This window comes from Balearica regulorum, chromosome 12 (genome assembly GCF_011004875.1).
Source record: "Balearica regulorum gibbericeps isolate bBalReg1 chromosome 12, bBalReg1.pri, whole genome shotgun sequence".
Lineage (NCBI taxonomy): Eukaryota > Metazoa > Chordata > Aves > Gruiformes > Gruidae > Balearica > Balearica regulorum.
In genome coordinates, this window is record NC_046195.1 from 20407012 (window position 1) to 20430371 (window position 23360).

The 23360-nt window shown below is 47.2% G+C and overlaps 1 protein-coding gene and 1 long non-coding RNA gene across 11 annotated transcripts in view; one reads left to right on the forward strand and one right to left on the reverse strand.

Annotated features, from left to right (window-relative positions):
- Positions 1–5708, reverse strand: LOC142603429 (uncharacterized). Of its 3 annotated transcripts, none has more exons than XR_012837359.1 (4): positions 5542–5708; positions 3579–3753; positions 2620–2734; positions 1–465 (listed from the first exon to the last, which is right to left on the reverse strand). It is a non-coding gene; the product is annotated as an uncharacterized LOC142603429 (long non-coding RNA). The 3 variants fall into 3 exon arrangements; XR_012837358.1 differs by lacking the exon at positions 1–465 and adding an exon at positions 1297–1425; XR_012837357.1 differs by lacking the exon at positions 1–465 and adding an exon at positions 1423–1563.
- ANKDD1A (ankyrin repeat and death domain containing 1A) overlaps positions 1304–23360 on the forward strand; it is a 25495-nt gene continuing 3438 nt past the window's right edge. Inside the window, exons 1-12 of one of the 8 annotated variants that reach the window (XM_075763952.1) lie at positions 1304–1438; positions 7544–7697; positions 15592–15695; positions 16371–16469; positions 17077–17175; positions 17627–17731; positions 18612–18710; positions 19136–19234; positions 20279–20377; positions 20726–20824; positions 21071–21169; positions 22096–22194. In XM_075763952.1, coding sequence (XP_075620067.1) covers positions 7685–7697; positions 15592–15695; positions 16371–16469; positions 17077–17175; positions 17627–17731; positions 18612–18710; positions 19136–19234; positions 20279–20377; positions 20726–20824; positions 21071–21169; positions 22096–22194 — 1014 coding nt within the window. In that variant the 5' untranslated portion in view covers positions 1304–1438; positions 7544–7684. Of the gene's footprint in view, positions 1439–7543; positions 7698–13119; positions 13250–15591; positions 15696–16370; positions 16577–17076; positions 17176–17626; positions 17732–18611; positions 18711–19135; positions 19235–20278; positions 20378–20725; positions 20825–21070; positions 21170–22095; positions 22195–23360 lie in introns of those variants that run through there. The other 7 variants (XM_075763954.1, XM_075763958.1, XM_075763959.1 and 4 more) reach the window with 7 other exon arrangements.

The following is a 23360-nucleotide window of genomic DNA, read 5'->3' on the forward strand; positions in this document are numbered from 1 at the left end:
CTTAGTCACCGTGTTCTTCTAGCGCCTTACCTCACGGCTAAGCAACCCAAAATATTCCTGTGACAAGCGCCGACGTGATGTTACAAAGCATTAATGATTTCATTCTCAGCAGCAATCCTGCTGTCTGAGGTCAATTCAAGGGACTTTAAGCTGTGTATTTTCCATCCCCTCCTGGGTATCAGAGACTCAGTCCCACCAGCTTCACTTCAGAGGCTTAGCCCTTGCATCTCTGGCTGTGCAGCATCAGTCCCCTCTGCCTGAGCTATCTCATGTTGTCAGTTCACAGGTTGTAAAGCATAAGAGGAAATGGTGCAAGAAATCCTACCTTAGTGCATCTTTATTAAAGATCATATGTAAAGTACATGTACTCACACCTATAGAAAAAAACTTCTGTGGAATACTGCAAAATCCTGTTTGTAAGAAGTTATTACAGGAGGGATGGCTGTCAACAGCTTATCACATCCACTGGGTAAAGGGAAAAAAACAAATTTGGCTTAATTTGCAGCAAAAAAAGGTGACAACTTCTATTTGGAAAAGTCTTCTAGGCCCAGGGTGAACGTATTGTTCGGAATGGGATCTGCAGGGGGACCTCCATCACTGGGATTCCTTAAGAGCAGATAGGCAGGGAAGGTGGGTATATCTCACTCTTTTCTGCACAGAAGGGTGGAAGAAGCTGTTGCCTGAGGTCCTTCCCAGCCATGTGGCTCCCGCAGGACACTGGCAGAAGCTTCAGCAACCAGACTCGGTGGCTAATAAACCTCACAGGCTATTCAGGTCTGTAACCCTGTTATCCCTCTCGCTGGGGAGCTGTGGGATGGTAAACATGCTGCCCCAGAAATCCCCTGCAGACCCTACTCACACCTCCTCAGCCTGGCCTGCTCTCCCCAGCTCCTCTTCTCCTCTCTTCTCTTCTCTTCTCTTCTCTTCTCTTCTCTTCTCTTCTCTTCTCTTCTCTTCTCTTCTCTTCTCTTCTCTTCTCCAGTCTTCAGTTCTCATCTCTCCCCACTTTCCCATCTCATACGTCTTCTCTGCCAGAACAAGTGATTCCTAGAAAGCTCAGAGCTGTGTTGATAGAAGCTGTCCATAAGTTTTAGTGCTGCCGCTGCCAAGAAAACCTCCTTACTCCTCGTCCTTGTTGGATTTACAAGCTGGTTTTTACATCCCCATGGGGAGGGGATACGCTTTGGAATGTAGGCATTTTTCAAAGTCAGGAAATTAATTTTAAAGTGATTTGCTCAAAATAAATGCATTAATTGAACCAAAATGCTGGGAACCCAAGCTACAACTACTTCCATTTTTTTGACTAACAACACTATTGGCAATTTTTTTATAGCATCTTCCAATACGAAGACCTCAAGATGTTTTGTGGCCATGAATGAATTCCACCTTGTAGTGCCGCCAGGAGAGACAGTGGAGCTTCTCACCCTGCAGAATGAAGGTAAAGGCACAGAGCTCCAAACCCATTCTCCTGCAGCAGATACTTTTATTTTGAATTGGTGCAGTAGTGACATTTCAAAGCAAACATTAGATAACCTGAACATTAGATGACTAGATGAAGTGCTCCTAAAAACAGCAAACCGAAAAAAAAAAAAAGAAGCCAATTCTGAGAATTTGTCCTTTGGTGACTTTACTAACCCTTAGCAGGGATAGGAATGAACCCCCAAATCCTGTTTTCTTTGAGCGATATGACAGTCAAAGAACTATTATTCCTAGCCCATAAGTGCAAATAGTACAGACCGCTGTTAAATCCACCATATCGTTCATTTAAATGAGAAATGAGAGTTTGAAGTATTTTGGAGATGTTCTGGGGGAAAAGACAAAAAGCCACCTGGAGCAGAGGCTGTAAAGGGGTGTACTGGAGAAGAGCTGAGAGGTAGGAAGAGGGCAAGAGGTGGGGAGGCAATGCAAGTGGGAGTGCTAGTTCCCATTCATGGGTAAGGGTGTGACATGCATGCAACGCAAACCAATCCAAACTCTCCTTCCCCTCCGAACTACACAGCAGGGTCATATCCAGAAATTAGAATATTTGAAAGCTGATTACTGGCTTTGCCTTACCCCTTATTGAAACATTTAATTCCCTCTTGGTCTCTAAATGGGTTTCAGATGCGCGGTGAATTTTTTAATGATATTCATGTTTTCCCCTCCCACCCAAAAAAACTCAGGTAGTTTTGGAGGAAAATTATTTTTTCCTTCCAGAGAAATCCACCTTGCACAGAAAGAAATCCTTCTTAAAGGAGAAATGCTAATCAGTTTTAGATGCAAGTTATCTAACACACCACCACACACTGGGATATTTATCACTGAAATTGATAAAACACTCAAAGATCTCCAAAAATCCGACAGATACGCAAGCCAGCATGACTAACTGAGCCAGGATCTGCACAAACAAAACTGCAAGTTCCTTTGCTATTTCATTCGCGACAAGAAATCAGTTTTGAAATACTGGCAAAATACTCTGGGTTTGTTTAGACCACATCACCATGACAGCAAAGTGCTGCCCAGTTCTTCATGTATTGTGTGTCTTGCAAGTAACAGTGGTGAAGGGGAAATGAAGCTCAAAGGAAAAAACATAGTTAGATGTCATATGGAAGATCACAGGAGATACAGATTTGAACCTACGTTCTCCGGTGCCAGTCTCCAGAACGTGGATAACCTTCCTGTCCAAGCGACCAAGCCTCTGCTCAGCTCTTTCTCTGGAGCGATGCTGAATTTTCAACAGCATGGGTTGAATTTCCTGTAGGAGGCAAATAAATTCCACTTGTTTTCAACTGCCAAGAACTAATGAACTTCTGAAAGGTCATCAGTTCAAACGATAGTTACGTATTCGAGTGACAGGATTGCTCTCAGCTTAGCCACACTTCAGCCTTTCTATCCAGGCGGGTTCAAAACCACCCACCTCCAAGGGTGGAATCAGGGCCTCCTGGGAACCACTAGTTAGAAATTTCCTGGCAAAACGTTTCCAGGGCAAAACGACAACCCAAAACTGTTAACAGAGGACTACAGATGTGGAAAAGTGTCCTGGTTTAAATAAAACAACATACAAAAAAAGCTTTGAAAAGTTGACATTTCAAAAGGGGACAGTTTTGCTCTGCAGCTTGAAAACACAATTTCAACACTTTAGTTAATTTAGAATTTTTTTAGGTAATTTACCCTAAGAGTTTTTGAAAGGGTGAAATTACATATCTTGATGGGGCTCGTGTGATTGCTTCCTGTCTGCTTACAGAAGCTTTAAACATTGTTCATTTTTTTCCTTGATCCGATAAGGGAAGAGAATTCAAACCCTTGGGAAGGCTGAGAAGAAGGAAAGCTCCTTCAGTCCATCTCTAGACAGACAGAATAGGATTCCTGTGCATTTCAAGTCCTCAGAATGGGGCACAGGGATCCAGCCTGGCTCCTCTGCTCCTCCAAGGAGCATTGTTTCATTCTCAGATGATCCACTCAGGCCGCGGGCTGTGGTTCATTTGTTTTGGCTCAAGACAACAGTAGCTGTGCAGGTACAGGATTAGGTTTTTTTTAAATGAGTCTGTCATTGCCCAGAGAGAAAGTGCCACTTTCTCAGACAATCACAGTAAACTTACAGATGCCAAAAGGAGTCCCTAGAACTTCATCAAGGAGTCTGGTCTCATTCCTGTGACAAGTTTGCGTTCAAGAGTGTCACATTCTTCTGGTAAGCCCCTCATTTGGAATTAAAGTATTTTCAGCGCTAAACACAAGAGATGTAAATTCAGGGGCTTGCAGCCAAAGTCACCATTCCTATAGAAAAGAAAGAGCACAGGCTGTTTTTTACTAGCAAACAGCAGAGGCCAACAGAGTTTAATAATTATTATTTTTTTCCGGAGCAGCTAGGTGCTTGCCTGAGTTACTGTGGCTGTAACTCATCTGTGTTACAAGCCATCTCCAGCAAGAAGGCACTGGAGCAGGAGGTAATTGAGGGTTGGCTCCCAGAGGGAATTTTCCCTTAAAAGGATAACTACATTGTCATGATGAAACCAGCTTGCTTCCACTGCCCGCAGAGCTTTTTGCAAACACGGCTGCCAGAGCTGGGGGCGGTGGCGGGTATTAACAGCAGACAGCTAAGAGCAGCAGGGCAGTGGCTGCTCCTTAAATGCTACAGGAACTCTGGCCTCTCTCAGCCACGCTCTCCCGTGAAGGGCAGCATGACAGGCAGGCAGCCCCAGAAGGTCATTTCAGTGCCACGTAACAAAAGGTCAACTCCTACCATCCTCTCAAGGTAAAAAGAAACCTAAAAGTGAGGGATTGCAGCTGAAAAAAACAGCCTCACAAGAAGCGCTTGCACTCAAAATCAGCAATATTTTCAGAGAGGGGCAGGCAGGATGCCAGCTGAAAGCATACCAAGGCCACACAGGAATTTTTCCAATTAAATATTTTTTCACCAGAAAATAACTGAACCCCCAGCTTTTCATTGAGAGTCCATGGAACAATTCTAATCAAAGCTCTTCAGGTGAGATCGAGTCAAATTATGAGAGAGCAGAACCTTAGAGTGGCCTCTTGCCCAGCAGCAGACAGTGCTGAGAAGGAAGAGCCAGGTTTGAGACCAAGCTCCTCTCTGCAAGACTCAGACCAGTGACGTGAGCCTCAGCTTCCCATAACCCAGAGGAAACCACCTTAACTCTGACACAACCACCGTCCCAGGCCCGAGATGCCTCCTTGTCCTCTGGACAGCCCACCCACCTGGAGCTTTGCACTGTGCTCTCCTGTGCAGTTCAGGGAGGGCTGCACTGTGGTTTTTACATGGAATGAGGTGAAAATGAGAAGGACTGCATTTGGCCCAGCTGTAGTGGCGGGCACTGGTTCCCACCTCACAGCTAAAGCCTCCCTGTGCGGATCTTGGGTGAGGTTTTCAGATCTGACTCATGCTCATGTGGTCTCTAACACAGAATAACCCACCCATCACAGTGCAAGAGAAGGAACCAGAACCCAGCGTTTCCCTGTACCCTCACAAGCAGACAAAATATGTGCGAATAAACAACAGGTCTCCAGTGAGCAGAGACTCCTGAGCTGGCGGTGCAACAAAGGCTTACACAAAGTACACCACCATCCTTTCCTCTGAGGACTAGCAGTCTGCAGAACCCCATGCAGCTGTAGTCCTTATATTATGTAGCCCTCATACTACAGTGAGGAGCCAAGGCATGGGACAGAAGCCCAGCGAGCTGGTAAGACAGATTTCTGGTCACCAACAAGCCATCGTTGCTGGAAGCAGGATCTCCTAGCACTGAGCACCTTTAAGAGACCACCAGCAAGTCCCTCCGGACACAGAGGACAGCTCAGGAGCTGCAGTAACCCTGTAACCATCCCCAGCTCTGCCTGGTGGTTGCTCCATCTGGTCCCAGCCCATTGCTACCCCTGTGAAGTGTCTGCTTGAAATAGCCCCATTTTGGCAACTCCACAAGCAGCCATGGAGATTCACACACTTCCTCTTAGCTTGAGGGGTAGAAGACTTTACTTACTAATCAGTCTTTCTCTGCAGAGAGTATTAAAAGCTTCAGCAGGATGTGTTAGTGCCAATAAACAGAAACTCACCCAGAGATTAACAGCCGAAAGTTGGACAATTACAGGTGTCTACAGGCACAGACTGGTTGCCATTTGGCTTTCCCTTTCTATGAGTAACAGCATGAAAATGAGTCAGGCTGTATAGGTGAGTCACAGCAACTGTACATAAACTTCCTTTCCAGACCAGGAGAACCTGGGCAGGTGGAGGAAGAGCTCTGTATATTCTTCTGCCCAAGATAAAAACAGCGTGGTGCATCCATGGAGCTGTGCAGGTTCTGCTCCGGGGCCTGGAATCTGCAAGCCTGTCCCAAAGGAAGACCCTGCGGTGGAAACATAAACATGACAACATCTGCCTTCTGTTTCCTGTGCTCTGTGCCGATGATCGCTCTCTATAGATAACCCTGTCCTTCTCAAAGAGAAAGCTGGGGTTTGTGCTTTTTAAACGTCTGCTGAGACCAACTACAATTTGAGTCAGCTCATTCTGTATCTATTCTCAGACTGTGTGCATCACCACATCTCAGCATCATCCACTAGACATTCAAGCAATGAGATTACACATCTGCCCGGGGCTTTTTGTTCCCTCATCCCTCTTTCTCCAAGCACATGGCACTGAAGCCAGAAGCAGGACAGGCAAAAAGCTTTTTGTATTCACACGTGCTCTCTTCACGAACAGAGCGGAGCTGATGCCCAGCTGAGTTCCCCCACCTCCACGCCACTGATGTCATTATTTTCCATGTTGCTTGTTGTGCCCAGAAGTGAGGAAGTCCCAGGAACGCAGCAGCCCGTGTGGGAGCTGTTTCTGCACTGATCACCAGCAAGTCTAGCAGCTGACTTTAAAGGAAAGTCTGGTGGGCTGCAATAAAATAAAAGTCATCAGGCTGCGATTTGACATCAGCAGAGCTCCTTGTAAAGCACATGACTCCGGCTGCTGTCCCAGCCCCCTCCCCCTGCCTCCAATTCCAAGACCGTGAAATTACTCATTAGGCTTGGAACAAAACTCTTTTCGGTGCACTTGCATGTGGCTGGAGACAGAGACAGATGTTTCGGGCTCTGGAAGAGAAATGCCGAGAGAGAGAAATGAAACGCTTCCAAAGCTGCACTGCTGCTTCCCAACAGTGTGCTTTCCTGCTCCTGTTGCACTCCGTGGTTTACTGTGGGGTCAGAGAAGAAGGGAGTGATGGCATCACAGCTTAGCGACCCTTTGCTTCCACTTTGCTTTTATTAAATGCTCAAACACAAGATATTTTTTTTGTTTCGCTTCAGATTTTGCATTGAGTCCTACAGCATGACATAAGGGCAGCTCAGGGCTGTGCCTCTGGCAGTAGGTTTCAGCACTTTTATGGTTTACAGTTAAAAAATCCTACATTTCATCTGCACTTTTGTCCTAAAAAAAGCCAGGGAAGAGATTGCAGTTAGGAGCCAGACAGTCCTCAGAGGCCTGGGAAGCAGAGGATCCTCCTTCTTTTTACGCATGCAGAAAAGTGAGAATAAAAACATTGCCTGCAGGCATGTCAGCAAGGGGATTAGGATTCTGTGTCCGATTATCGCTTGGTTTATATGATGCAGACATTCCCTCCTCCCTAATTAACCTCACAGCTCAGCTAACCATCGCATTTGAACCAAGCTCCATCACACCATTTCTCTTCTCAAATTCAAGAAAGCTTTTCTGCCCTTTCGGTCTTTCCCTGCCACACTTGTTTTCCTTCACATAGTAGATGTTTTAAGAGCATGCTAGTTTTATATTCCTGGTTTTGAAAGACCAGCCTCCACTCTTCCAGTTCAAAGCAAGGCCAGGATGACCACTGTGACCTGATCATCACTGTCAGAGGTTGTCATGCCAGTGATCTCCCAGCTGCTGGTCAAACCTAGGACTCGTGCATTAAGAGAGTTTGAACATACAGACCCATCCTTCAGCAAAGCATCATAGATACAGCAAATTTCCCCCCTCCCCCCCCCCCAGTATTTTTCTAAGATATTAGTCAGGTACAAATGATGCTCAGCATCATTTTTTGTTTCTCATGTATTCCTGCAGGATAGATGTCAGCCTGGTTCTCCACAGCTGGAAGGAGAATATACTGAGTTGGAAGATGTAGTGAACTGGTGTCGGTAAGCTCTATGTGAAGGTCAGGGATCAACAGGAGTGACCTGATCGTCAGGAACAACCCTGGCCAGAATGCTAATTGAGTGTAAGCTTCACTTTCAAAGCTACATAGAAGCTTAAGCCCATTTATCTTTTCAAGGGATTTAAAGGCCTATTGGCTTTGGGAAGTGAGAGTGACAGGAGAGAGAAGTTCAAAGTCACCAGCTGAAACTTCCAGTTGCTGTTGACATGGATTGAACTATCAGTGTCAAACCCATGCAGCAGCATCTAGCTGAGCAAGACTCACTCACCCATCCTCTCTGACATTTCATGGCTTCCTTGAGACTTTTCCCTTACAAACAAACAAACAAACCCTTCAATTTCTCTAATGTGATTTCCTCCCAATCCCATAATACAGGATTATTCATAAACCTAGACAGAGAACATAATTTTGTGATACAGGCTGCTTCCTGAGCTAGGAGCAACAGCTCTGCTGAAATATCTCATTCTGCGTTATCTGAAACACTACACAGGATGAGCAGAGTCTGGGAAGACAGGAAAAACAGAATTACAGGCTTGTGAAATGGACACTGACAAAAACCTGAAGTGTCGAGCTCACTCAGATGCCATCTGTGTTTAATCCAGTCATCAGACAGTCTCTCTTTAACTAAATATTTGACTACAGAATTGGGCCTGAATTATTATTGGCAAAGCTTCCAAGCTCCATAGGTCCCTCTAACAAGCTGTTCCTCTGTGGAAGCCTTGCAGGGAGATGAATACAGCCTTTGAGGAAAGTGCTGGATCCCTTCTCAGGCTTCCAGAGTGGGTTTGTGGAGTCCTGTTAGGGAAAGCTGCGTATGTTGACTGACTGGGCTGATGTTTGTGTGCATTGCTGGGATGTTGCCAGAGGAGTTTAGGCTCCGCAGCATGTCACAGCAACAGAGTTATCAAAGAAAGCACCAAAAATAACCTAGTCTACAGGACAACTAAATGCCTGGCCCAGACAAAAAACAAATAAGATGGAGCCACACATGAAGCCATGTAGCCAGAGTTCTAATGTGTATTCCATTCTAATGGGACATACCTGGAAGCACAGTTTGCAAGCCAGGTCAGAGTGCTGGTACAGTTAGTCCCTTTCATACCCACAGCGGGGACATGAAGCAGCACAACCATACAATTTCTTACGGCATTAATGGCAGCTGTGTACCACAGTGCCCAAAGGATCTGTGCTGCCACGTGGAGCCCATGGTTGCTATCTCAGCACATTGTGCTGACACCCAGTTGTGTAAAAAGAGTCCATCAGCACTGAAAGAGGAACGTGGTCATCCCCTCTCCCATGCAATATTCAATTTCCTGGCAGCATATGCCAGAAAAGACAATCCTCCAGGGCTGGAGGCGGTTCCCCAAGCCGGGCTCCCCCACTGTGGGCAGCTCCAGGGAAGCAGAGGCTTGGCTTCCTGGACTACAGGCAGCTGCAGGCAGGAGGAGTCACCTTCCAGTTTTGCTTCCAAACGAAGATTATAAATTAAAGTCCAATTTGCTAAACCTTTAGGTAAGCAACTGTTTCTGCATAAACACATGCTGGTTTGTGGGCTGTATTACATGGCTAGCTACAAATCTGAGTGACTTTAAAATCACAGTGTATACAACTAAACCAGAGAGCAAACAGAGGCACATTTTAAAACAGCATAGATTTAAGCAGCCTAGCTCATGATTTTTGAAAGCTGGAGATTGAAAATAACGATTATCCTAAACTAACACATAAAGATTGTGCATGCGCGGTAAGAGCACAAAATGCTATGCCAGAGAGCTTCTCTTCTAAGTGAAAGAGAGCACGTAGCCGGCTTAGCTAAAATTATTCTTCAAGTGAAAGAAAGTCGAAGACTTTAACACCTTTCTGAAGATGGGGTCAATATCAGGAACATATTGCAAAAAGAGCTTAAATTGTCACCTTCCCCTGTCATTCGTTATGCTACAACATTAGTGGAAGAATCCAAAAGCTCTTTTAGGTCTGTTAGCTAATAAATGGATCACTAGGCAAGTGTTCAGTGTCATTAATAAATTCTTGCGGCATTCTTTACTTAGTATCAGCAGAAAGTCTTCGTCCCTTCCATCCCTGAACACATACCTATTTAATAAGGCCAGAAGGAACTGCCTACATTGCTTTTTTTTTTTTTTTCCCTGCCTGCTGGAAACACCCAAGCCCACAAACAGATGAGAACTTTCAGTGCATCTTCTGAGGTCAGCATGAAGCAGCAGACGAGCCGCAGGTGATCAGTCCTGGCTGATTCAAGCTCTGTAAGAGGTGCAGACAATGACATTAACAGTGGTAGGTTAAGTCCAGACAGCTTTCCATCCAAAGATCTCTTACAGCGTAACAAAAGACTAGCAAGAGCCAGAGGTCCCACCCAAGGCTGGGATGCACTGTACGTTAGTACAAGGAGGGATTATTCTCTGCCCTATTCAGGGCTGTTTCCCCAGCCCCCAGGCACCGGGGTGCCCAGTGGGAAGGGCTCAGCCCTTCTCAGTCATTCCTGCTGGCGCCATTCCAATTTGTCTAAAGACACTTAAATATTCATCGAGAGAGAGCAAGACGCTGTCTCGCCGGGTGCACAGACTGCTCTCCAGGGAGACGGGACACCTGGCTTCTCCACTCCCTGTTCCATCAAATCATTAATTATTTAAAATAACAGGAAAGAGGAAGATATATTCTCCACACCAGACATGTTCGGAGCCTGCTGTTTACGGTACTCTCTGGGGTCTTGTGGAGACCAGGGTTTGCATCTCCCCTCCGGCAGAAGCAAGGATCAAATCTAGCTTTCCCCCTTCCTCAGGGAGGATGCTCTACCCGCTGAGCTATCATACAAAAGAAGGGCTTCCCCTTTATCCAGCCAGACCTTATGTTTGCTTTTCCTACCGGAGAGGTTTTTGGGGTTTTTTTTAATTCAATTTGAATAAAAAGTAAACACAAATCCAAAGCTCTGAGACCAGCAGCTAACCATAGACCACACACACACCCCCCCATACACACAATCTGTGTTTGCTCAAGAGCTTAGGGTCTACCTCCCCATCTCATGACTGGGCCGGCTGAGCCCTGCTCGTGGTCCCCACCGCAGCACAGCGCTTGGCTACAGAGACCCTCGGCAGTGGGCTTCCATGAGGTGGAGACCGCCGGCTCAGCCCTGCTGCTCGCTGCCCTGAAGATCCCTCTGGTGTAGCTGTGCCCACAGAGGGACGTTTCTGAAGTAGCAGAGGGTCTCCACATGCATCTCCGCATCCCCCCGGAACACTGCCTGCCTCCCCGCATCTCCTACCCCATGGCGCACGCCCCGCGCTCTCTCGCAGGAGCAGCGCAGACCTTCACAAGGGTCCCCGGGACAGGGGTGTCCCCCAAAACTGTCCTGACCCCAGGGAACAACCCCAACACCACCCTGGAGTTCATTGCTCGCTGCACCAAACCGTGGCAGGTGAACAGCACTGGCACCCTCGTGTGGTGGCCGGGATCAGCGTGTGCTCGCAGGCAAAAGAAGCGGTGCGGCCAGGATGGAGGGCAGGGCAGGCTCCTCCAGGGACTCCTGCTGAGGGGGAGAGAGGGGCTCATGACGAGGACCAAGTCTGTAGGGCAGCATGGTTCAGGGAGGGAATACAAATCTGAAGGCACCTCTCCTATACTGAGAGTGGGGTGCATTAATTAATTCCTGGGGTGCATTAAGAAGAGCGTGGCCAGCAGGTCGAGGGAGGTTATCCTCCCAGTCTACTCTGCCCTGGTTGAGGCCACATCTGGAGTGCTGTGTCCAGTTCTGGGCTCCCCAGTTCAAGACAGATAGGGAACTACTGGAGAGAGTCCAGTGGAGGGCTAGAAGGATGATGAGGGGACTGGAGCATCACTTGTATGAGGAAGGGCTGAAAGCTGGATCTATTTAGTCTGGAGAAGAGAAGGCTGAGAGGGGATCTCATCAATACTTATAAATATCTAAAGCGCAGGTGTCAAGAGCAGGGGGCCAGACTCTTCTCCATGGTGCCCAGCAACAGGACAAAGGGCAACGGGCACAAACTGGAACTCAGGAAGTTCCATCTCAATGTGAGGAAAAACTTCTTCATTTTGAGGGTGACAGAGCACTAGAACAGGCTGCCCAGAGAGGTTCTGGAGTCTCCTTCTCTGGAGATATTCAAAACCCACCTGGAAATGATCCTGTGCGACCTGCTCCAGGTGATCCTGCTTTAGCAGGGGGGTTGGATTAGATGATCTCCAGAGGTCCCTTCCAACCCCTACCGTTCTGTGATTCTGTGAGACCAGCAGCAAAGAAACCCCCTTTCTGCAGTCTGCTCCCCTTTGCTGTCTTGGCCACTGGGAAGCCGTATAAAGAAGAAACCAAAATCCTGCCTACCATGATTTAAGCTCATGCCTCCCAGTCCTGCCCATCTTGAGTTTACAGAACAGGTTATTCCTTTCTCCTCACACCACCTTCCTACACATTTGAAGGCCAATGAACAGCATTTACTCAATCAACCCAACGTGTCACCCTATATATGTGGCAAGGCTGAGTGCAAGCAAACACAGGAAGGGCGAGAAAATGCAAGGAGTAGGGAACACTCGTGTGCCACACTTACCCAATCAAATGAGATACTGGGAGAAAGCTGTGGGGCCAGACACACGCCAGAGTCCTTGTACAGGCTGAACCAAAATGGCTGTGGCTGAAAGATGGCCCTCATGTAGCTCTGGGAAAGATTTGCTGCCAGGAGAGCCACTACCTGGTGCTTTGTGAAAAGGCAGCAGCATCTCTCCAGCCTGGAGATGGACAACACTGGGAGGACCAAGCACCCAGTTTTGTAATTTTTTTGGGCTGTTTTGGACTTTTTTTTCCTCTCTACCTCAGACCTCCCCGAAACACATCTGATTCTCCAACCTCAGCTAAGCCACTGCCTGGTTCTTTCCTCCTCATACTATCAAAATAGAAAAGAAAATGAGACAAAACCAGACCCAGGTGCTGAAACAGGAGAATTGAGTAAAACTGAAGAGCACTTTTAACACCCTCCTGCACCTGCTGCTGCGCCCTGGCTGTCTGGTAGATGAGAGCACCTTGTCCCCTGGAAACACCAAACCCTGAACCTTGTTTTTAGGAAAAAAACCCCGACAACCCACCCCGTATTTCCTGCAGAATATAAATCTCTCTCCTCCCAAATCGTTTTGGAAATAGAATTAACCCGCCCCCCACCACTGCCTTGCAGTAGAGCACTTAGCTGAGCCACGCTGAGGTAAAGGGTGACACCGGCCTAGGTAACAGCCGTGCGGCCCCCTGACCGAAATGGTGGTAGCTGGATTTTCCTCCCTCAAGTAATTCCAAACCGGCCTGAAAACACCGTGTCTGTCAGAAAGAGGATTTATTTTATTTTATTTTATTTTATTTTATTTTATTTTATTTTATTTTATTTTATTTTATTTTATTTTATTTTTTTCCTTGAAATAACAGTTAAAGACGCGCTCTGCGGCGGCGAAGCGGTGACAGTCAGCCCGCCCGTGCAGGCGGCGGGGCCGCGCCTGTCAGCCCGCCCCGAGGTGGCGGGGCCGCGCCTGTCAGCCCGCCCTGAGGCGGCGGCGGTGGCGGGGGCCGGCGGGTCGCGACATGGGGGACGACCTGGCGTCGGAGAGTGACACCCGTGAGTGGGGGCGAGGCGGGGGCTGCCCCAGGGGGTCGGGGCACCGCGCCGTGAGGGGGATTTGCGTGGCGGGAGAGGGCGGGCGCTGCCCCGGCTTCCCCCGGGCCCAGGGCCGAGATGCTTTAAAGAATAACAAGACGTATGAAAAACCATTCAGAAAGAAATTAGGTGTATAACCTACGCGGGAATGGAGACTGCTTTTGCCCCAAAGCATCCTGTACCCCTAAGATGCTGCAAATAATGCCAGTGCCCCCCACTATGGCGTTTTGGTCCCTTTTATCAACCAGTCCCCGGCCGTACTGGGTTGTCTCTGTATCCAGCAGCCTCAGGTAGAGCCCATCAGACAGTTTTAGTGCATTTCTTTGCATGCCTTTCATCTCCTTTGCTGCTTTTTAAAATCTCTTGCATAATAAACTGCCTGTGAGTTGGTGCATTGCACTGAGGGTAAATCACTTAAATTGTTTTCCACGCTGTTTGGGATAACTGAACTTATATTCGGTACCATAAGGTATGAAATACCCTGGAACCTGAGCTCAAAATAGAAGGAAAAACTGCTGAAATGCTGCTGTTGGATGGGTGCATGCTATGGTGAGGAGTGCGTTTACATTTACCAGGCTGGCTTCGCCGGTGTGGACACAAAGTACGGAACTCAGACCGTCAAATGATTTCCCATGTGTTGCTGAGAATAAATGCGGCTTCTACAGCCTCAGCGAGGTTTGTTACTGCATCTTCCAAGGCAGAGGAAAGAATAAACAAGTCAAGGGGCTGTTTGGCGCCTCCTGACAATAATGCTTTGTGCTATCATAAAATATAAGAACACATTCTGTCACCTGGAGGGTAGGGGCAGCAACATTTGCTTAACTGAAACATAGGGTTTACTCCACTGAACAGAGATAAGCATTTGCAAGGAGATAGTGTGTGTATAGCCATTGGTGTTAAATAACATAAACTCCACAGGTTTTTCCCAAGTTCTCCTGATATTTCCCATGCAGTGTGGAAATGCAGTCCCATTAACACACCTGACCAGATGATGACAGAGTGTCAGTATACAGTATAGAAAATCCTGTTCCTGCAGAAATCAGTGTCCAAATTCTCCTGCCTTCAGTGAAGCAGCAGGTCCAACACTCATGAATGACCCTGTCTGATATTAAGATTTGTGTTACTTGTATTTTTCTTGAGCTAAAGGTTTTTGTTTGAAGGTAAGAGGAACAGAAATTGGAGGATGAGGTTATACCTCTGCTGCCATAAGAGTCCAGCAGGGATGCCTTTCTCCTGTGCCCTCCAGAGAGAAATGGGGTAGTGCTATTTAGACAGCAAGTCTCCTGTTTATGCTCTCAGTGTGGTGGAACGGGAACAATAGTATGTTTTGATTCCTCTTGTATGGCATGTGCTTAGTGTCTAGTCAATATGTTGATACAAACTGAAGTTGCATTGAGCCCCTGCTACCCTCAAACTACAGCCTGAGATCTGCAGAAACAGAAGAGAGCAGAGCCTCTGAGCCAGCTCTCCAGTGGGATGTGACAGGCTGAACTCAAACACTTCTCTAAAGACTTCCCCTAAAGCACCACGACAGAGACTGAGTCCAACAAAGACTGACACCAGCGTTGCCAAAAACCTTCAGAGCCTCCCTGTCAGGCTGTGGCAGGCTCAGAGTAACAGCCTTGCTCTCATTTCTTGGCAGGAAGGTTTGTTCGATCAAGGAGAAGATTGCTAGGGCAAGGCCCAGCACGAAGAGTAAACATTCTTAAATTGTGCCTAACAGTGCAGGACAAATACTACCGGTTGTGGTAAATTATGTGCAGAACTGCCACACTCTGTTAAGAGATGCAACACTGATCACAGGCCAGGCTAGCACTTTTGTGCTGCTTGGCTGATTCAGGTTGCCCGGAGGGGCACAGCAGGACCATGTGTAAAGGCCTTCTTGTAGAGCAGTGGAATCTAAGTGGAGGGATGGAGGAAAGGGTCTGTGTCATCTGCCTGAGCCGTCATACCGGCTCCGGGCCTTGGAGAATGCCCGGACGACATGGACCTAATGGATCAAAACGTTTTGCAGCTGGAGCAAGCCCATGCTGAAAAAGACACTGCATTAGAAGAGAAGCTGGTAGGACTGGAAGACCACTGATGTAGCACAGGGGTGCTCAGGGAAGGGAAGATAGTGGGAGAGGATGAATCCAGCAAACATGCCAACATCTGTAGGGCTGGTATTCTTGCTGGAAGAATCTTTTTGCTGTCATCCTTCCTTGAAGCCGCTGGGGGCCAGTGAGATGAAGGGGAGGTTTGTTTGGGCATGCTGCTCCGTGCTTCTTGCCAGCAGTGTTTTAGCTCTTCTGTCTCTGCTGCAGTGCTTCATTCAGAAAAGGAGTTCCATGATGCAGCGAAGCATAATGACACAGCCAGGATGGAGGAGCTCATCAGGAGAGGGGTTGACATCAAAGCCAAAAACCATGTAAGTCCTGGGGTTTTCCACCTCTAAGCTGCAGGAAGTGCTGAGGGTGTGTTTCAGAACTGCAGGTCCTTAATGCTACTCTTCTCATTAGGTGTTCAGTTGGTCAAAGCTTTAAAATACACAGCCCAGTGCTAAACAGGGCCTGTGGCAACTGAGCAGTTTCACAACACACTGCAACCCACAGCACTGTCATTCTGGCCAGACTGGAAAGTTGAAAGTGCTAAGGGAGGGTGATAATTTATGGTTCCCCTTGTAGCCTGTGTGCCAGATACACATGGCTGCAATGAAAGGCTTCGATTTTGCTATCTCTGTACGCAAAGGCTGTGGCACTAACTCAGTTCCTGGTGCAGGTCTCCCTTGTTGACCAGTAGGTGCCTGAAAATATGGGACTGCTCCCATCCCTACTGTTTCAATCTCTCCGTCATGGTCAGCGATGTTTCTCATTCCGGTGCTGCTGTTATAGTCCAGAACTGCAGTTTCTGAGTAGAAGGTGACTGGCACCGGTCTGCCTGACAAGAGAGCGAAGAAACAGAGGGCTATGTCCAAAGAAAACCATGCACAATGAGAAATTCTGGCTGCAGGGATGGCAAAGGAGGTTTTGGCCTTCAGTGCGTGTGTGGATACACACGCACTCTGCATACAGCAGCCTTCCCTCTCTCCTTCCTTCCCTTCCAGACGGACCGGACTGCCCTGCACTGGGCTGCGGGAGCAGGGAATGTGGATGCTGTGCGACTGCTCCTGGATCATGGTGTCCCAGTGGATGACGAAGACAGTGTACAAAAGCAACTCTCCCTTGCATGTCCTGCAAATGTGTTCTGTGTTGGGGGAGCGCCAGGGACTGGGTGCTGGGCCAGCAGTTACAGACTTCACCTTAGTCCTGGGTGGGTGGCACAAGGCATTGCAGTGCTTGGGAAGCTGTGGCCTCCCTGCTGAGGCAGGTGCAGTGCCTTTCTGGACCAATGCTTGTTTTCAGATGTGTCTGTGCTCTGTCTTTTGGCCTTTTCCTTGCATGCACAGTGACCAGGAAACAGGCTGGTAGAATCTGTCAGGTTTTCTGTACAGCATGGGGCTGCTTGGCTTCTGTTCATGTTGTTGGGGCTTGTGGGAAGACAGTGACAGCCAACAATAACAACCCCATAACAACCAGGCTAATATGCAGCACTGACTAGGAAGTGGCAGTCAAGAGGCAAGTCTGTGCTCAGCTGCTGGGGCCATCATGGCAGGAATAATAGTAATTGGAGAAAGTGGGGCTAAAAAAAATGCAGAGAGAAATAAAAAATATTTGGGAAAGTTCCTGAAGGTAGAGGGACAGCTTCCCTCCAGGGTGGGGATGGTGGTGGCTGCAGTTTAGCTGTAAGTATCTCTGTTCTCTTCTGCCCAGTTTGGAATGAATGCACTTCTTCTGTCTGCCTGGTTTGGCCACCTCCGTGTCCTGCAGATCCTCGTCAATGCTGGGGCCAAGATTAACTGTGTCGATAGGGTGAGAGAGTCTCCCTGCGTGGGTCCATCATGTGGCTCCAGTGACGGAGGTTGAGGGAGGGAGGCTTATCTGTAAGCTGTGTGACAGCATCTGCTGTGGGGACTGCCATCTGCACTTCTGCCTTGTTCCTAAAACAGGTGTAATGGTTGTAGCTATAGAGATGTACACGGCTTTCTCAGCTCACACTTGTACCATGCTGAGGTGGAAGGTGTTACAGAAATAGGAAATGGGTTTAGTGAATCAGCAGTCCGTGTATTTTAAAATAGACCTTGGTTGGGAAAAGGAGCATTAATACTTCAGTCGTTCCTTGCTGTCTGCAGCACAAGCTGGTTTAGCTCTAGAGGTGCAGGGAGGCATGGAATGGGTCTTTGCTAACAGAAACGGGTTGTTAAAAGAGACTGTCCCTCAGTCTTGGACTTGTTAAATGAGTGGTCCTTCATCTCCTCTCCAGAATGGTAGGAACCTGCTCCACTGTGCAGCTCTGAGGGGACACATCCGGGTGATAGAGTTCATCATGGAGGACCTGGAGGACATGTGTGTGGATAAGACAGACAAGGTAGGAAGGCTCTTCACTGCTTTGTTTCACAAGGTCTGATCTTGCTTTGCTGAGCTTAGCAGAAATATTGCCCTTTGTCTTAGGAAGAGATTCAGAGTCAGATGCTACTCCTGGTGTACCAAGGGTATCCCATACAGGCTCTGGCTCTCCTCCGGAGGACGGCTTAGGCATGATGGGGATTCTGGCTCTGGTTAGGCTTCGGCAGCCAGGGCTTCCCAATGTAGCCTTTTCCAGAATAAATTCAGGCATTTCAGTGTGCTCCTCTCTTGCAGCGGATGCTCCAGGGTTTATTGTAGGTAAGCAGTAACCAAAGGTGGCCCTCTCCCAGCATACTCCAGCATTAGCTGATCTGTTCCTGAAGACAGCGTAGGAGCACACAGGAGCTGGCACACACTCTTTTCCACTCCCTGGCCTTCATGGTTCCTAGAGCGATCCCTGTTCTGATGCTTGGGAGTTAAATGAGGCAACAAGAGATCTGCCTTTCCCCCTTTCCCCAAAAGGGGTTCTGGCTTACTCAATAACTGGGGTATCAGATATTAATTCCATTTTTTTATCCTTTAGTAAACTACTTATTATCCTCTTTTTATATGAAATAAACACTGAAAAAATCTCTTTTTCCAGTGTTTGGTGAGACCAAAGTGCTTGGAGTTGTTAGCCCCAATGGATAGTTCTGTTCACCTTGTTTTGTTAGGGTCATCCCAAATGTAAAGAAGAATAAAAGTTAACAGCAGAATAAAAGGTAACTATTTTTGAAGTGTGGCACTTTTTCCCACTGCGGACTGGGTTATCGCCCAAGGCATTATTATATTGCTTGCAGCAGATGATCTAATCTTGTGCTTTCTGAGCCTTTCTCAGACTGTATTTCTGTTTCCTTTCAAAGATGGACAGGACAGCGTTTCACCTGGCTGCAGAGTATGGGCAGCTGGAGGTGGTGGAGTTCCTAATTCGGCTGGGTTGTTCCCACAGTGCCAAAGACAAGGTATGGGCATGAAACCACATGCAAGGGAGGTAAAATCCAAGGATTAGAGGATGTGAAAGTCAGGAAACAGGATACCACACGAGGCTCATGCAGGCAAGTTGTCAGCAGTTCTAACTATGGTTGTGGTATGTCAGGGCTTTTCTTCCCTACCCACTTGCAAGCCATTTGCACCTCAGCCCATGTTGGATTTCTCTTCAGGACTTTTCAGACAGGATATGGCGCAAGCCTGGTGGACTGTGCTCCAGTTTAAGGTGGCTGGGTTTCTTCACTCCCTGCTGCACCTATTAGAAGACTGTTTCAGACTCGTGCTGCTGATTACAATCTCCTTTTCAGTCATGCTGGATATACTTACTCTGTGCGAGGTTGTGGTGTATGAATGCTCAGTCCTGTGATAGACATATGTATAAAGTGATGTTTACTTTCAGGAAGAAAATGCAGCATTGCATTTAGCTGCTAAAAATGGACATCTCTCTGTGCTGCAGAAGATTATAGATGTTGGAGTGGATGTTGATGGAAAGAACTTAGTAAGTACATTTAAATGAAATAAAAACCACAACAGTTTTGCCCTTTCCCTCCCTAGAAATGCTCTCCTGCCACAGTCATCAGACTGAGCAGTCACTATTGACAGGAGAGGTTTAGAAGATAGCTGATTTTATCTAAAGCGTAACGTGTAAATGCAGGTCGCACTTGCAGAGTATCAGTGAAAGGCAACATCCTTCTTGGACCAATAGCCAATTCTAAAGTGTTGCCTTTTCTTCCTGCTGTATCTGCTGACCTACCTTGTCACTCTATTTAATCTTCCTTTTTCTCCCTGACCCTTGTACGTTCAAGTGCCTAAATGGTTATTGAGTGTGTTTTAAACTAAACTTCACGATGCTTTATAATATTGACTTAGTCACTGAACATATGGACCTTCTCTTTGATAGGCCTACTTTGGAAAATTACGTGGCTGGAACATAGTTAATGATTTAGATAGCAAATATTGGCTTAGTAATGCTGTCGTTTATTCCAGAGCTCGCTCCCAATTAAGTTTATCAGCAACGTTTTTAGTCTTATTTGGTTACTGTCTTTGAAAAGTGTATTTGATTGTGATTAAGATCTGAAAGAAAAGGGAAACCACCTTCTGTGGTAACTCTGGTAGCATTTGTCTTCCCCCAGATGAGCTGCCCTTTGTGCGAAGAACAATAATAAAACCAGATTAAATCAGTTGGGAATTCCACTTGTTTCCATTTTCTTGCAAAGAAATGGGTTGCAGCGCTCAGAAGGGAAAAACAGTTGTTTGCTAATGGGCTGAAGGGGAGAAAAGATGGTGAACATGACGTCTGTCTTGTGGCCCCTGGGCCAGCTGTTTCCAGTGGCATAAGGACAGAGCAGTACTCTGATATGTTGGTGGCAGATAATTGTGTCCTTTATTTTCCTAACAATCGATTGGAGATCCCTGGCCCTCAGAACTGGTATTTTAACATGTCATGGATTCAGAAGACAGGGTAGAGGCTTGCTTTTTCTGCTGCCTTCTCTTGGCCTTGTCTACAGAAACGCTGCTTGTCTCCTTTTTTTGCCTTGTCCAGGAGGGACTTACGGCTCTGCACCTGGCTGCCGAGGGGGGTCACAGCGACTGTGTGAAGCTGCTCTTGGAAGCAGGTGCCAACGTCAATGCCCAAACCCAGGTGAGCTCTGTGGAGGTGATGCCATTTCCAAACACTGCGTTGTGGATTTTTGCCCAGCTCTGTGGCCTCCCAGGGAGGGCACCCGTTACTGGGTGAGGCCGTTGGAGCCCAGCACTTCAGAAGTAGCACAGAGAGGCCAGAGGAAAGCATGTACTTTGAACAGAGAGGCAGGTGAAGCTGCCCTGGGACCAGTTTGGTCATGGAGACAATCTCTATGGATTTGTCAGTATAGGGGCATGGGGCTTTTGCAGGAGGGAAGCAGGGAGATCTCTGTGGACAATCTGTAAGAACTGCAGCTTCTGAGAAGAAACTCTGACTAATACCCGTCTCTTCTGATGTACCTCTCAGAAGAAGATGAATTGCCTTCATTACGCAGCACTGCATGGCTATGAGGAGATAGCCAGGATCCTCGTGGATGCAGGAATCCACACAGATGCTGTTAATCATGTAAGTCCTGCTCGATGCTCTCATCACTTACAAAAAGGCAAAGCCACTTTGTGGAGCTGTTAAAGAGCACAAAGCAGCTCTGCAAGGACCAGTGCTGCTGTGGGGTCTGTGCTTATGGGGGAGTATCCCCAGTCTACCCCCAGTCCAGGCTGGCAACTGTTTTAGATTAAGACATGTCGGGCACAGCCTGGTCCTTTCGGTGCCATGAGCTCAGCTCTTCCTAAGCGCAGGGTCTTCTTTCCACAGCAAAACGCATCAGCGACACACATTGCAGTACTGCAGAACTTCCCAGCCATGGTGAAGCTCTTCATTGACGCCGAGTGTGACCTTGACATTCCAGATAATGTAAGACTGCAGCTCCTGTTCTTTGTCTTTGAAATGTGAACCCATTCCATGGGGGATATGATCACCTTGGGGATGAGATTAAAGAGGAGTGCTTTAAAACAGGGAAAACCTGGAAGCACAACTTAGGAACTGTGAAAGATTCTAAGTGTTGCAGTGAGGTAATCGTTTGATGGCATTTGACGTGTGGGCTGTGCCATGTCCCTGGGACTGGTGCACAGAGATGTTGCGGAGGGAAGCAGGGGGGAGAAATTTCAGGCTTGAAGATATTCTGCAAAATGTTTCAGGGGCTGAGAATGGGAGGCAAGCCTGGAGGTAGCTGGTTGTCTTGCCAAATTGTAATTTTGTGAATGAGGGGCTTGGTAACAAAGTTACACAACTTCTTTGCAATGTTTTGGTTAATGGTCATTCTCGTAGTGATGTTCTGTCTGATGACACCATCAAATTACCACATTTTGCGTTTGATTTTAGTTGTTTCCATTAAATAGTCCCAAGGTGCATATGGCTTACAGTGCATACACATTAACCCAGCCCTGTGTCCCAGGAGCAAAGAACTGGCACGGGTCCTTTCCTCCCTTGGCCAAACTATCTGCCTGCAGACATTTTTTAAATAACAAACAGGAAATAATATAGTCCTATAAGTGACCCTAGGGAGCTTTATGGAACTAAAGAGGTTCCTTCTTTAGACTGAAATGTTTTCAAGGAGGCTTCCTAGTGCTGATGCTGGGACAGAGACAGACCAGTTTTGCTCAGCCTAAGGAGCCCACCTCCAGTTTGAGGTAGGAGGGTGTTTGGCCCTCAAGTTTCAAAAGGGGTGGAGGGGAAAGGAACAGAGCTGACAGCGTTCTTACAGTGCTTCCTCCTGCTATTGTCCTTCCAACCTTACACTTGTCCCTCTGAAATTTAGACCTTTCACTCTCCTTCTGCAGAGACAGCAGACCTCACTCCACATCGCTGCGGAGCATGGCAGGCAGGACATTGCCGAGATGATTCTCATTGCAGGAGTTAATCTGAAGCTAACAGACAAGGTAAATGTAAATTTATTCATGGGTTGAATAAATTTTGGGGGGCTATGGAGGGAAAATATGGATGGTCTTTGTTATTGTTTTTCATCATTTTCAAGGAAGGCTAGTAATAATATTAAAATCTGGATATTTCCAGGGATAAGGCCTTGAACCACTGCTGCGTAGGTAATTTTGACGTGTTTTCCAGGAAGGAGGTAACTGGTTCTTAGGAAGGTAGAAAACAGTTCATACGCAATGAGCAAACTTTTTCTTCTCAAAGTTGTTCTAGTTCCTTCTACTTCTACTTGTGCTATCATGCACATTAATATCAAAGATCTTCTCGAATAATGATAAATAATATACCTCAAGAATTACAGCATACATATTTTAATAGGTTAAAAGTATCTGGTTGGTATAGATCTGGCACCAGTGTCCAGGGCTTTTGTCCTCAAATTAAAAGAAAGGAATTATAGAGGAGTTAGGCAAGTTGCCTGCAGCCTGAAAGCACGATATGTGCTTGGAAAACGCTGAAGGGGCTTGGGCAGAGATTTACAGCAGTGCCTGCACTCGCAGTGGGTTAAAGCACATACATACAGACTTGAAGCCACCTGGCTGAAGCAGCCTTCAGCTGCAGCGCATGTTTGCCACCTTCCAGCCGTGCGTGGAACCACAGTGAGACTCAGCGCAGGGAACACATTCACACTTCTCTGTGTGAAATTGGGATTCTGCTCGTATCTGAGGCTAGCACCATTCTCACTGGCATGCCTGATGGCTGGGCTGCCTCGCTTTCCTTCATGCGACTTTCAAATCTTGCTCCTTTTTGCCCTACACTTTTAGATATAAATACAAACCTCCCTCCGCTGAATCCCAAATCATGTTCATGTAAGGAGCGTAATTACATTTTCATAGTCCCATCAGCTTATGCTCCTCCTAGGACACATTTTTCTAATCATGCATATGTGGAGCGTATAAAATTAATGAGGTTGTATAAATCACTTCAGTTTCATGTGTCAGCAAACCTGCTGTGCAAAAGGCTATAAAGCGCCTTGGATTGTGCTGAGCTGGTCCGTTGACAGCTGTGCCCGTGTTGCTGGGAGCCTGGAAGCGCCCTGTCATCCACAGGAGGCTTTCCCAACCACTCCTGCCAAACGGGCAGATTCCCTCTGCCAACAGAAGACTTGCTGCAGAGC